This window comes from Eptatretus burgeri, chromosome 4 (assembly GCF_056783735.1).
Source record: "Eptatretus burgeri isolate ZD-2024b chromosome 4, Ebu_testis_v1, whole genome shotgun sequence".
Taxonomy (NCBI): Eukaryota; Metazoa; Chordata; class Myxini; order Myxiniformes; family Myxinidae; genus Eptatretus; species Eptatretus burgeri.
In genome coordinates this window covers 51,306,963-51,321,962 of record NC_140964.1, presented here as the reverse complement: position 1 = coordinate 51,321,962, position 15,000 = coordinate 51,306,963, and the positions used below count along the sequence as shown (strand labels likewise).

The following is a 15,000-nucleotide window of genomic DNA, read 5'->3' as shown; positions in this document are numbered from 1 at the left end:
TCTTCCCTTCCCCCACCCCTCCTCGCTCCCCCTCCCTCCTCTCTCCTTTCCCCTCCACCTCTTCACTCTCCCCATTCTCTCTCCCCCACCCTCTCTCTCTCTTCCCCCCACCCCTTTAGTATTTGCGTCAGCGAAGTGACGGGTGGTATTTGCTCGTACTCACTTTAATTCACGGACCGGTGTTTGTGTGTGGGTTTGTTATTACAAAATCTAAAGATTTCGTAAGTATATTGATGACTTCCGTCATCTGTTTGTGTGTGTGTTTGTTTGTTTGTAGGCACAATAACTCGAGAACGGAAGAAGCTACCAATGTCAAATTACACCACATGATTCAGGAGGGTGATGGCTAGTGCTGATTAGATTTTGGTCAAATCGGTCAAAGGTCAAGGTCACAGTGAGGTCAAACATTCGATTTTTGATGGTTTGGTACAGAATAATCGTAGAAACTTCTGGTTTGCGTCGCTACCTTCTCTAGAGACAGCTTTTATTAGACAAGGTGAGAGGTCAAGTTGACGATTTCGTAAGTACCAGTCTATGACTGCTTGTTACTTACGAAATCTAAAGATTTCGTAAGTATATTGATGACTTCCGTCATGTGTTTGTGTGTGTGTGTGTGTGTGTGTGTGTGTGTGTGTGTGTGTGTGTGTGTGTGTGTGTGTGTGTGTGTGTGTGTGTGTGTGTGTGTGTGTGTGTGTGTGTGTGTGTGTGTATTTGTTTGTAGGCACGATAACTCGAGAAAGGAAGAAGCTACCAATGTCAAATTACACCACGTGATTCAGGAGGGTGATTGCTAGCGCTGATTAGATTTTGGTCAAAATCGGTCAAAGGTCAAGGTCACAGTGAGGTCAAACATAATTCCATAAATTCATGTGGAGAAATGGAGTATTTTTGCTTCGCTTGACGTTACGAGTTCGTTTTGACTACGATTTTAATTTTGTCTTCGGTTTTTGCAATCGCTAGGACTCTTAAAACTCGGTTGTCAAAATTCTGGTGAAAATCGGATGTTTTGGAGACGTTTTAAGATTATATAAAAAATATTTCACTCGCCGCGTCACGGGTCGTTACGTGGTACAACGCGCTCGAGCAGAGGCGTCGTTGATCACGTAAAGGTTTTCCGTGTGTGCGCTGACGGTGTTTTCGATAAAGATGGTGTTTAAAAGTCATTTTTTTTATCCCAAAAAAGGTTATCGTCACATGCCTGACTCGCTAAGCCGTCGGATTATGTAAAGATTGTTGGTGGATGGCCGAATAATACGGTTTTGTGACTTTGATAAAATAATATGAAATAATTGCATGGAGAAATGGAGTATTTTTGCTTCGCTCGACGTTACGAGTTCGTTTTAACTTCGATTTTAATTTTGTCTTCGGTTTCTGCGATCGCTTTGGACGCTTAAAACTCGGTTGTCGAAATTCTGATAAAAATCGGGTGTGTTGGAGACGTTTTAAGATTGTTTAAAAAATATTTCACTCGCCGCGTCACAGCTCATCACGTGGTGCAGCGTGCTCGAGCAGAGGCGTCGTTGATCACGTAAAGGTTTTCCGTGTGCGCGCTGACGGTGTTTTCGATAAAGATGGTGTTTAAAAGTCTTTTTTTATCCCAATAAAGGTTATCGTCGCATGCCTGACTCGCTAAGCCGTCAGATTATGTAAAGATTGTTGGTGGATGGCCGAATATTGCGGTTTTGTGACTGATAAAAAATTTAACATAATTGCGTGGATAAATGGAGATTTTTGCTTCGGTCGACGTTACGATTTTTGATGGTTTGGTACAGAATAATCGTCGAAACTTCTGGTTTGCGTTGCTACCTTCTCGAGACAGCTTTTATTCGACAAGGTCAGAGGTCAAGTTGAAGATTTCGTAAGTACCAGTCTCTGACTGCTTGTTTGTGTGTTTGTGTGTTCGTAGGCACGATAACCCGAGAACGGAAGAAGCTACCAATGTCAAATTACACCACGTGATTCAGGAGGGTGATGGTTAGCGCTGATTAGATTTTGGTCAAAATCGGTCAAGGTCAAGGTCACAGTGAGGTCAAACATTCGATTTTTGATGGTTTGGTACAGATAACTCGAGAACGGAAGAAGCTACCAATGTCAAATTACACCACGTGATTCAGGAGGGTGATGGCTAGCGCTGATTAGATTTTGGTCAAAATCGGTCAACGGTCACAGTGAGGTCAAACATCCAAAAAATAACTCGAACGGAAGAATCTACCAATGTCAAATTACACCACGTGATTCAGAAGGGTGATGGCTCGCGCTGATTAGATTGTGGTCAAAATCGGTCAAAGATCAAGGTCACAGTGAGGTCAAACATAATTCCGTAAATTCATGTGGAGAAACGGAGTATTTTTGCTTTGGTCGACGTTACGAGTTCGTTTTAACTTCGATTTTAATTTTGTCTTCGGTTTTTGCGATCGCTTAGGACGCTTAATACTCGGTTGTCGAAATTCTGGTAAAAATCGGATGTTTTGGAGACGTTTTAAGATTGTATAAAAAATATTTCGCTCGTCACGTGTTGCAGCGCGCTCGAGCAGACGCGTCGTTGAGTCACGTAAAGGTTTTGCGTGTGTGCGCTGACGGTGTTTTCGATAAAGATGGTGTTTAAAAGTCATTTTTTATCCCAATAAAGGTTATCGTCGCATGCCTGACTCGCTAAGCCGTCGGATTATGCAAAGATTGTTGGTGGATGGCCGAATATTACGGTTTTGTGACTTTGATAAAATAATATTAAACTAGCGATACCCATGCACATGCACGGGATAGCAGTACAACATAGCTGGTAGCAGACGACAGACCGTACACGGGGAATGACAAAAATAATCATTGTGCAAAATGCAAGTGGTACCATGGAAAGCCAAGACTTCCCAAACATTGTCGGCATGTCCACTAAGTGCCACAGCAATTTTATAGGGATCGTGTGACGGCGAGCCGAGTTTTTAGTGTGCAAGCTTGGTATTATAATAGAGATAATAATTGCGTGGAGAAATGGAGACTTTTGCTTCGGTCGACGTTACGAGTTCGTTTTAACTCGGATCGCAATTCTGTTTTCACTTTTGGTAATGGCTAAGTATGCTTAATACTCGGTTGTCGAAATTCTGGTAAAAATCGGATGTTTTATGAGATTTATATCGGGTGTCGTATCTGAGGTATTATGTTCTGAAGATTATGCTAATGAGGGGGATTGTAACACACGACATTATGCGCTCGTTTGGTCATCTCTATCATCTCAGTAGAGATAACCTAATAATAACAGTCTCGAAGTCTGTCCGTACGTACGTACGTCCGTCCGTCCGTCCGTCCACAATCAAACCGAGTGGAGACAAATAACCAATAGTGGAATGGATAGAGGTCGATGAGACATGCACAACGATATAACTTTCAATGTCGTCCAAGGTCGAGGTCAACGTCACGAGGCTGTCAAAGTTGCGAAAATTATCGATTTCAAATCGTATCTCCTCCCTCATTTATCAAGAGAGATCAAATGTTATTAGTGATTCAGATACTATGGACTATTATCGAGAACAACTCGAGCCATTTTTTTGAAATTTGCTCTCGTTCCGATATTATAGCCCTTCAAACTTCGCTCTGATTCCATGTATGGGCCGTTCATAAAGTACATACAAAAAAAAGTATTAACTTAAGAACCGGAACTCTCCGAGACAAATATTACATTTGAAGCTTTTGTCAGATTGAACTAAAACAATGGAACACAAGTTTATATGCACACTTACTTTCATTTATGACATTAACATTGTCTTGAATGTCAATTTGTACTTTTATTTCCATAAATGACGTGCTGTGATATTAAAAGAAAAAGGTAAATTTCACTGCTCGGGACTGCATCGTCATGGCTTACAAACACCGGTTCATAAGGAACTGCTGGCTTTGCAAGCGATTAGCGATGTATGAGGGGGGTGGGTGGGTGGCCACTAGCCTGCATACAGAGGTGGGTGGGTGGTCACTAGCCTGCATACAGGGGGGGGGTGGGTGGTTTTGAAACCCGGAAGTAGAGCGTACGTACTTTATGATCTGCCCATATTCTAGTCTGGCACAGCTACTTACTTTCGACCTCTGGCAGAGATGACCGGCACTCCCGCTCGGGGGTATTTTTTAAAGTCAATTTCAATCCTGTCTTCACTTTTGGTAACGGTTAAGTATGCTTAACACTCGGTTGTCGAAATTCTGGTAAAAATCGGATGTTTTATGAGAGGTTTGATGCAGAATCATCGTAGAAACTTGTGGTTTGCGTCGCTACCTTTTCTAGAGACAGCTTTTATTAGACAAGGTCAGAGGTCAAGTTGACGATTTCGTAAGTACCAGTCTATGACTGCTTGTTTATTCGTTTGTCCTTCCACTCCTCCTACAGTTCTGGGCTGATTACATCCAGATTTGCTGCAGAGGATCAGCATGCCCCCAATTTATGTTTCGGCTGTATTTATCTTTGACGGTGGTCTTGGGGGGGGGGAGGTAGGAGAGGTGGGATTGAGGGCGGGGGGGGGGTTATGATATGTTTCTGCTTCATGCACGTAACCTGGGTTATGATTTTTTTTTTTTCTTGCCCAAATAAAGGTATGCGTCAGAAGAACTCATGCATGTTTGGAACAAGATTGCCCGTTGGGCGGGTACTCTGCTCGTAGTTTTAATTCCCCATAAATTTAAATCCTCGAGGAAAGTTCTCTTTTAAAGCATTGTTTTGTCCACAGATAAGTATCATGTTTGTGCAGTGTCCTTTTTTCGGACAGTTTAAAGGCAACTTGTCATCACTTGAGTTCATAGCTTCACTCTGAAAACCCTTTTTGGGTGGAAGTGGAATCCAAGAACACCTGTCATTCCTTCATTTATTGATGAACAAGTTGAGCAACACTCATGCTGCCTGCGGTCACAGATATGGTCACAGATATGCACACGTACAACCAGGGTCACATCCTCCATGCTCTCCGTGGGGACTTTTTGGCATAAACTATTGCTTCTTCAGCATCTTCCATGTTTCAGTGCCATTAGTTTTGCATGCAAATTCACTGTTGCAATGAATTGCACATCCGATCATTATCAACAATATTATTTTGTAACTGATGGCTGATCAATCACTCTCGAATATGTCCAAATTGAAGCTCAGCTCACATTTTTAAGGCTTGAGAATTAAGCTATATAATGACGTGATGGGCCTATAATGCTTTTTTTGTTGTCCCCGCGTTTTTTTGTTGTTTGTTGTTTTTTTTTTTTGAACGAAGGGATATTTTAATCGGCTCCATCTGCCCATCCATCCGTCATGTTGTCTCAAATGGTTGTGCAGAAATTCACCAAACTAGGTAGTTATGATCAGTTATAGTTATGATCAGAGCAGAAATTCAAACAGCTGTTACGTGAGCCTCCATGCTTACATTTAAAAGGGAACTGAATTGACTGTTCGTAATTGTTGAACATCACATCACTCATTAAAATTTATACTGCATGAGGAAGGGAACAACGGGCTGGTTCATCACACTGGGGCTGGCTCTATTCGATTCTTTCCACCTGTGATTCTCCCTCCCATTCCTGCATCTCCACCAGGCCTTGAGCAACACGCGGAGTTATGCGCTCTTGGAGCCAAAGAAGGCCTAAAGGGGCGAAAGCTCAGCAAGGCGGTTGAAAATTTCACATGGAACATCACGCTTCTCAAGGTTGGTGCGCCTTTAAAGGGTGCCTTGTTACATTGGCACTCCCTTATGCATAATTTAAGAGACTGAAGGACATGATTTATATTTTATTCTAAAAGGTGAAAATGGTTTTGCTGTAAAAATTTGATGCCATTGTGATGGCCATGAGAAATCCAACTATACAGAAATTCTCCAGCAAAGTTTGGTGGGATTATTTGGCCTTTCTTATCACAAGGTAATTTGTTCCAACCCATGTGTAAGACCCATTGGCCCATTGTGCCTGTGCCACATTTCGGCACTCCTGTTTCTCTGGGGGAAGCGACTACATGTAGTGTATTTGTCGAGGGTGTCAGCACCCTGTGGACTTCTCTTTTTGAAAGCAACTGTGCCATCCTGAACCCAGACAAAATAGCCAGCAAGGATTATACTCAAGGTTCATGGTCCACTTCTGGCAGCATGATAGAGCATCAATTTATGTCAACGACTTCTTTGAGATCAAAACCGAGACCAGACGACCAAGTGATGAGCATGCTTCCAACCAAGTTATCCTGCACACCATTTTGAACATCACATAGGCATGTTTCATATTCAAAGTTCTCTTGTACTGTATCTGCTGCAAATCCCTCCTGAAAGAACAGATTAGGACTTTGCTTTCAGATTGGACACACTTTTGTTGCTTACAATCCGGAGGGACCTCCAGGCACCACGCATTTTATTTTATTTTTTAACATTCTTCTCCCGTGAAATAGATGCTCTGTACATTTCTGCTGGCCCTTTTTTGTGCTGCCTTTTAAAAAAAAAATTCAAATTTTTTTATATACAATGTCAAGGCTCGTTAAGGGCTAACACACAGAATATGTAACAAGGGGAGCAGGAGACAAGAAGGATGGAGAGGGAAACGCAAACAGTGGGGAAAGGACACATGAAGAGATATGTGGACGGGAGAGGGATGGGGCGGGGTACATGAGGTAAACAAGATGGACACAACAGGGACTTTCAGGAAGGAAAGGAGGGAATATGAAGGAGGTGGGTTTGGGGTGGATTCACAGGGGTAGAAAAGATCATGGTTTTGGATGGGGGAAGAGAAGAGATTGTGGTGAACAGCTATTTTGAAGACCTGGAGGGAAGAGTGAGATTGAACACTGTGTGGGAGTTTGTTCCAGAGGTGGGGGGGGGGAAAGAGGAATGAAAGAATGAAGGTGAGCAGTGATTGATTTTGGTAGTTTGACCAGAAAGGGGTTGCTGGCAGACCTTGAGCATCCTGTGGAAAAATGGCAGACAGTGAAGTGGTGGGGGGTGAGGTCGGAGAGGAGACGGTAGAAATCAGAAAGACCATCGACCTGCCTGCGGTGAGAGAGTGAGAGACCCAAAGACTCAGCCTCATCGCGGGAGATACCAATGATCTTAAATGCCTTGGTTTCCACACCCTGAAGCCGATTATGGTGAGAGGCGTGAGCACCAGCCCAGAGGGGAGAGCAGGACTCCATCAGGCTGCAGATGAAAGCTTTGTGCATGGTCAGGACCTCAGGTGTTCTAAGGAAGGACTTTGCATGATGGAGGATGCCCAATCGGTGACTGGCTTTGGAGGTCAGCATGGAGATGTGGCTTTCCCAGGAAAGATCATGGCAGATAGTGAGGCCCAAAAGTTTGAATGAAAGGACTTCAAGAGGATTGTTGAGAAAGTAGATGGGGACTGGGTTTTCAGATGGTCCTTTCGGAAAGACATCGTGAGAGTGAGAGATTTGTCAGGATTGAAAGACATGTTCCACTTATTGGACCAGATGGGATTTTATCCAGATCTGCAGAGAGTGAAGAGGCTGCTACTTGCCGATGTGAGGGATGACAGATGGTACGGCAGAGCATAGAGTCATCAGCAAAGAGACAAACAGCATTTTCCAGAGTCTGAGAGATCATTCATGAAAACGAGAAAAAGAACAGGGCCCAGAACACTGCCTTGTCGAACTTCAGCCTGGACAGGAAGAGGGGATGAGAGAACTCCATTGAGGGCCACACGTTGACTGCGACAGGAGAGGAAGTCTGTGAGCCATGAGTGGAGATTTCCCTGGATACCATAGGAAGAGAGTTTGGTGAGCAGAGCAAGGTGCCAGACCGTATTGAAAGTACGTGGTATGTCTGGGGAGATGGCTTTGATCTCATTTCTGGCATTAAGGACCTCAAGTCCTTGTCTGAATCCAAATTGATGATCGGAAATCAGGCCATTGGAGAAGAGGAAGGATTTAATGTTGGAAGCGATGATGGATTCCATGACCTTGATGATGATTGGGAGAAGGCTCATTCGTTTGTAGTTGCAAGGATCTGTTTTTGCACCTTTTTATGCAGAGCGGTAATGTTTGCTGATTTCTAAGCAGATGGCAGATGACCTTGAGCAAATGAGAGGGTGAATAGATCAGAGAGAGGGTGAGCAAGAGCAGCAGAGCAGATTTTTAGGACACGTGGGCTGATGCCATCTGGACCGGTTGCAGAATCGCAGTCGAGATTTGACAGCAAGCTCTCCACCTTGTCAGGAGAAAAGGACACAGAGTCCAGGAACAGCTGGGTGCAACTCGTTAAGGTGGGTACAGAAAGCAACGGGTTTGGGACACAAGATTTAGAAGCAAACACGGAGTTTAGACATTCAGCCTTTTCACGTGCAGTGTCAGCTGTGCAGCAATTTGAGGTGAAAGAAGGGATGGAGGGGAAACACACCAGAATCACACTTATCCAGATGGCACCAAGATTTGGAGGAGGGAGACATGATTGAGAGTTCAGACTAGATTAGAAAGATGTTGTTTTGTAGCTCTCAGGGTACACACAAACTTATTCCAAGCTTTGCGGAAAGAACTGTGATTACTTTCAGTTGGATTTGTCTTCCATGAGGCGAAGGCAAGTTGTTTCAGGACAACTGCCTCACCACAAGCTTCAGTGTACCCTGGGTGGGGAGCAATTTTGTCAATGAGAGAGAGCAATTTTCTTTGAAAGAATTCCCAGGACGAGTTGATGTCAGAGGAAGTGGAGACAGGAGACCAGTCTAGAAGTTTGATGGCTGCTTGAAGTCCCTGCCATTCAGCCTGAGTGAAATGCCAGACTCGACATTGCTGAGGTGGTTCTCCAATATCAGCCAGAGAGATGTTTACTTTGACAAGCATTTGGCAGACAAACGGATTGGAGCAGAGGAAGAACAGCAGACATTTTCTGGGAAATTGGTCAAAATCAGATCCAGAAGAGATGGAGTACCGTTGGTTGAGATCCGGGTCGAGAAGTTGACAGATTGTGTCAGCCCCAATGAGTCGCAGAAGTATTTTGCGAAAGAAGCATGGCAAGTGAGGGAGGTACCCACACCCAGCCAATTGGCATGATGGCAATTGAAGTCACCACATATGAGGAAGAAAGAATTAGGATGAGAGGATAGAAGTTGGTCCATGTTTTGAGATAGTGAGGTGTAAATGGAGTCATCACTGTTTGGTGGATGATACAATGCACACATAAACATGAGGTGGGCGTGGAGGGGAAGTCGTAGCCAGAGGTATTCCTGGGGTTGTGGGGAAGTGAGGGCAGTGCATGGAGAGTGAGGAATAGATTCTTTGATGAAGAGAGCAACTTCGCCACCAGGACGAGGCTCAGATCTGTCATATCTGAGGAGAGAGTAACCAGAGAGAGATTTTAGGGAGTCTGAGATGTCTTGAAGGAGGAAAGTTTCTGTGAAACAGATTATGTCTGGTTTGTCAGTGGCAACCTGTATGGAAAGATCTATCTGGTATGAGCGAAGGCCGTGGATGTTTGAGGTCCACACTTTTAAGGAAGACGGAGGGAGGAGGCTTTGGGTGCAGGGGAGGGGAGGATGAGGGAGGAGGGGAGGAGGGAGGGAGAGATGTTAACATTGTGTGGGGGATTACAGAAGAGTGAGGGGAGAGGGCCGGATGAGGAGGAGAAAATGCTCGGTGGTGATGGGATGATGCACAGTGGGGAGTAATAAGAGAGGGGCAGAGGGAAGTTGAGGATTTGAGGAGGTGGAAGGATGAGATCGAAGAGAGAGAGGTCAGGGGAAGGAGGCAGCTTCGTGCATGTGAGGGGGGTCAACTTTGAGAATGGGGAGTGAGGTGTGAGATTGAAGGCAGCAGGGTGAGAAGGGAGAGTGGAGGGGGGGATTTTTAGAGAAAGATGAGAGAGAAGGTAAGAGGGGGAAGAGTGTGAAGGTTTCTTTGAGAGGGAGGGGTGAAAGGGAAGCTTTGAGAGGGAGGGGAGGTGATGAGAGCAAGCACAGCCAAGGAGCATAAGGGTGATGGGAGAGGTGGGGAGAGGGGAAGGATGAGACTTGGCAGTGGTGTGGCGAAGAAGGGAGCTGGGAGGGGGAGGTACAATATTTGAAGGGTTGAGAAGAGGGGGAAGTGTGAGGAAAGAAAGAGCATGTTTGAAATGGTGAGTGTACGATTGAGAGAGTGAGTTATAACAGGTGAGGGGTTAGGAGGAGGTAGATGTGAGTCGGTAGGGTGAATTGGCACTGAAGTTGGGAAAGAAGGGACGATTGATGGACTACGAACATGCATTGCAAACTGGGATTTTAAATTTTTTAAGTTAGAGATGCGATTAAAGACATTACTTGAAGGATGCAATAAAGGTGAATTCAGAAAATGGAGAAAATAAACGTAACAGTGGGACTTTTTAGACATTGGATGAAGGAGAGATCTAATTGAAGTCTTTTAAAGAAGAAGAGAAGTGAATTATGATACAATATAGGGAACCAAACATGTGATAGAGAAAATTGAAACTTTTTAAGAGACTTTTTTTTTTTTTGATAAAGATCAGGTGAGATGGGTAAAGGAAAGGTTGAAGAAAAAACCGTGAAGGTGTATGGTGAATTTGGATCGGGTAAAATAGAAGGAAGATGGTAGATCGGCAGAAGGTGGAGGAAAAAGAGTCGGTACAGAAAGGCACGTGGTTATGTGGGGTAAAAGGTGTGGTGAAGAAGGGAGAAGGTATTTTTTGTTGTAGTTTTTTATGTGTTAAGGTATGAAACAGAGGGTATAATTGGGGGGGGATAGAAGGAGTGTGGTGGAAAAAGTGCTGAAAATAAAAACTGATGGTAAAAGGGAGAAAATAAAATAAACATGATCGTGCACACAAACAGGAAGAAGGGTTGGCCTCAAGGAAACCCAATATGAATGGACAATGAAAACTCAACAATTAGCACGAGTTTTAACACAAGACTGAATTAGGAACACACAGTAAGCACGGAGATAACAAAATAACAGTAAAAATGCGACAAAAACGACCGGAAAACTTATCTCAGAAAGTTGGCAGAGACCCTGAAGAGCAACCGCCACCGTCGCTCAAGAACTCAAGAACCGGAACCGTAAATTTATTTATTCTGACAAAAGCTATTTACTTTGTGTATTCCTTTAAGGATTGTTTTCTGCTTTGTCCTGCATTTATAATACATTGTCATCACTGTGAAATATCTTGTAAAATAATCCCTCCCCATTTTAAAAGATCCTGTTTAAACCCATTTGCCTGTAACTTCCTGATAAATCGATACGTGTACTCTATTTTAATAATTCCACGATAAATTGATCCATGTATTTTGATCATTCCCTGATAAAATGATCCGTGAATATTGATAACTAGCAGAGTACCCGCCCGACAGGCGATCTTGTTCCAATCATGCACCACATTCTTCTGACACGTACCTTTATTTGGTGATGGAATGGCCACCGATAGCTCCGAAAATGAAAAAAAAAATTCCTTTTTAACCCGGGCTACATGCATGAAGCAAAAGCATACCGATTGCTTATAAAACCAAACGCCTCACTGCACTGGAAAATATGGGGAAAGGAATATTTTGTTCTGTACTGTACTGTACTGCACTGAAAAGGGTGGGGACTTGCAATACCCTCTCCCACCTGGAGTGGTGCTACACGATACACATTTACAGAGAGAATTTGCATCCCCTCTCTCACCCCGCCCCAAGACCACCGGCAAAGATAAAAAAAAAAGACCCCTATACACTAATTGAAGTCATGCTGATCCTGTGTACCACCTCTGGATGTAATTGGCCCAGAACTGTAGGAGTACTACGACAAAAACACACACACACACACACACACACACACACACACACACACACACACAAACCATCCATCCATTGGGACCATACTCTGTGCAGAGCATTGGTGCTGCCTAAGCAGTCTCCTTGGCTATTGGGCACAATACTGGACAAGTCTCCACTCCCACATAGGATACCAGCAAGCTGGCACTCATTTTGCCGACCTCAGAAGGATGACAGGCAGAGTCAACCCCACCTGATATTAATTCAACGGTTTAGTGGGATTTGAACTCAAGATCCCAGGATCTGAACTCGGGATCAAGCACACAACCCGAACCATTAAGCCAACACCAGGCACACAAACAAACATTGGTCCGTAAATTACAAATAAGATTACCTGATAAATTGATTCATGTATTTTGATGTTCCCCAGATAAATTGATCCTTGTATTTTGATAATTTCCTGATAAATTGATCCGTGTATTTTCAGAATTCCCTGATAAATTGATCCGTGCATTTTAATAATATCCTGATAAATTGAATCGTATATTTTGATAAATTGATTTGTGTATTTTAATAATCCCCTGATAAATTGAATCGTATATTTTGATAATTCCCTGATAAATTGATCCGTGTATTTTAATAATTCCCTGATAAATTGTCGTATATTTTGATAATTCCCTGATAAATTGATCCATGTATTTTGATAATTCCCTGATAAATTTATTCTTGTATTCTGATAATTCCCCGATAAATCAATCCGTATATTTTAATATCGTTGGTTCTTGAACCGATTGTTTTGATAGCTTAAAAGTTGCTGAACATTTATTTGCTCTTCACTGTCATTACCCTGTTACATTACTCGCAAACGGTCGATTGTTTGTGTGTTAATGTTAGCACACTGCCCTTTTATCTGATTTTGTTTGCCCTTTCTGTATCAGTCCATCATGATCCTTCGCATTTCCAGTTTCACACCTTGTCTTCCTTCCCATTGTAGAGTTTGGGCCTCACTGCAGCATTTCTCATGCTTGGGCTTAATAAGCACTCAATATCTCAACTCGGTGGCATAGGAATGGCAACACTATTCCTTATACTTGTTTAACGATGCTCGACCTGCTCTTCGTTTTACAATTTAGTGTACCTCTCACTCGTGTTGCAGCAATTGATCGCCATGTGTTTTCTCTTAATCCCTATATTGAAAAGTCTGTTTCCTTTCCCAAATTTGTTCTTTCTTCTTTTGCATTTAGGAACAATAAACGATTTTGCTGTACTTTATCTGTTGGAGACAATAATTACCATTGCATTCCTCCAGAGTATCTGTGAGGCAATACTGCACAATATTGTTACCCCACACATGTGAAGCGAAAAGTGTGGTGAAGCAATTGGTTCATGTGCGTCCCTCTATCTTTCTGTAAACGTTAGTTCATGACCGAGGAACAACTTCTTTAAATTGAATGTTGTATTTTGAACACTATTCAGAAAACAAACTTGCCGTTTTACAGTACTTTGTCTCTGAATTTGCTCTGATTGCACATGTGCAGAGAGGAGTGGCGTAATTTGTTTTTTTAGTCTGTCTGCCTGTCTGGCAGTCAAACAAAATTGAAAATCAGTCCAAACGGGAAACTTAATGTTCTTAAGGATGTCATAAAGTACACAAATAACAGGCATGAAGAACTAATTTAGCGTATCACATTGGGTAGTGTGATTGACACCGTCAAAGGCAGTAAATTCCGGAATTCGTTTATTTGTATGACTTTTACAACCTTTATTTTATTTCAATTAAATTATGTACTTGAACACTGGAGAACACAAATGACCTTCTTTGCACGATTAAAACCCTTTCGTTTAGCAGTATTTGGACATGTGAAATAGGGTGGTGTATATGAGTGTTGTATATTTCTGTTCAGTCATGCTAAACTTCCAGAATTTTTTTTAATGATCTTTAAAAGTATTGTTTTATTTTAACTGAAGTATACACCTGAACACTGCATGGGGTAACGTGTTATATGAACTCTCTCTAGTTGATACTAAATTTCTTAGCATTTTGCGACCGTCATTTCCCTCATGCTTCATTACCCATTCCCTGTATCTGTATTGCTTTCGGCTACACAGCCATGCAGTAAGTCATTGGTCACCTTCGTGTCACCCTTTCTCAATCCTGGTTAATGAGAATCGCGTTTACGTCTGTGTAAGAACCCAGGACTGCTCTGGTGAGGCATTGGTACGAAATGCTTTGAGTCAAGGTAATCAATCATGATTAGACTGACAAGTAATTAACAATTATTGATACATATATCTTCATAACACCTTCACAAAGGTAGCATTAATGTAATAGCATTATGTGGTGGGATTCAGTTGTGGTTGAAGGGTGCTATTTGTCCGGTGATAATTTTTTGATTCTGCAGCGATATTTGGCAGTGTTGTTTTATCACCCCACTGAGTGCCGATCTTAGGCCAAGCTATAATACTGCCAGCATTTCCAAAGGCAATTCCAGTGCCACTTGGGTGCCGTCGCCTTGGCAAACTGCATCTGTGCTGATCGATGACATACCTGCGAAATTGGACTCTGCTCTGTCTGCTTACTTTGGACAGGGGTCACACAAATATACTTCCCCATTTGGATGTCTGCTGCAGAGTGGAAAGAGTTGCTCAGTTCACTTTTATAAGACTGCAATCCACCAGTGCCTTTTTGTCATGTTTTTGTGCCTATTGGTCTCCATTCTTACCTAATCATGTCCCTCCTATTAGGGCGAGCTGTGGCTGGTGCGGAGCACTTAAACATAATCTTTTCCCATTTCCAATGAATACTCCCATCCCACATTCATATATGCATTCGTTATCACCATGTGCACTGGGCCTTACTGCCGTAACCTTTCTCTTCCTCTTTTCTCTCCTTTCTCCTTTATCTCACTGTTTAGAGATTGATGATTTGTTTTCTTTTATTTTGCATCCCTTTGATTTTTGCTTTTTTGTTTTGGCTGCAGTAGCTTCCAAAATCTTTATTGCTTTGCATGCAAATTAATGACTGATGTATTTTTACCCTCGCCAGAGGAGAGGGTATTGCTTTTGGTTACCCTCGCCAGGGGAGAGGGTATTGCATTTGGTTACCCTCGCCAGGGGAGAGGGTATTGCTTTTGGTTACCCTCGCCAGGGGAGAGGGTATTGCTTTTGGTTACCCTCACCATGGGAGAGGGTATTGCATTTGGTTACCCTCGCCAGGGGAGAGGGTATTGCATTTGGTTACCCTCACCAGTGGAGAGGGTATTGCATTTGGTTACCCTCGCCAGGGGAGAGGGTATTGCATTTGGTTACCCTCGCCAGGGG

At 43.0% G+C, this 15,000-nt stretch overlaps 1 protein-coding gene across 4 annotated transcripts in view; it reads left to right on the top strand.

Moving 5' to 3' along the window:
* The window catches only part of LOC147028048 (inactive phospholipase C-like protein 2), a 244,568-nt gene that overhangs the window by 204,045 nt on the left and 25,523 nt on the right, over window positions 1–15,000 (top strand). For all 4 annotated transcript variants that reach the window (XM_085878035.1, XM_085878038.1, XM_085878036.1 and 1 more), the window contains one exon: window positions 5,551–5,660. In XM_085878035.1, coding sequence (XP_085734161.1) covers window positions 5,551–5,660 — 110 coding nt within the window. The remainder of the gene's footprint in view (window positions 1–5,550; window positions 5,661–15,000) is intronic.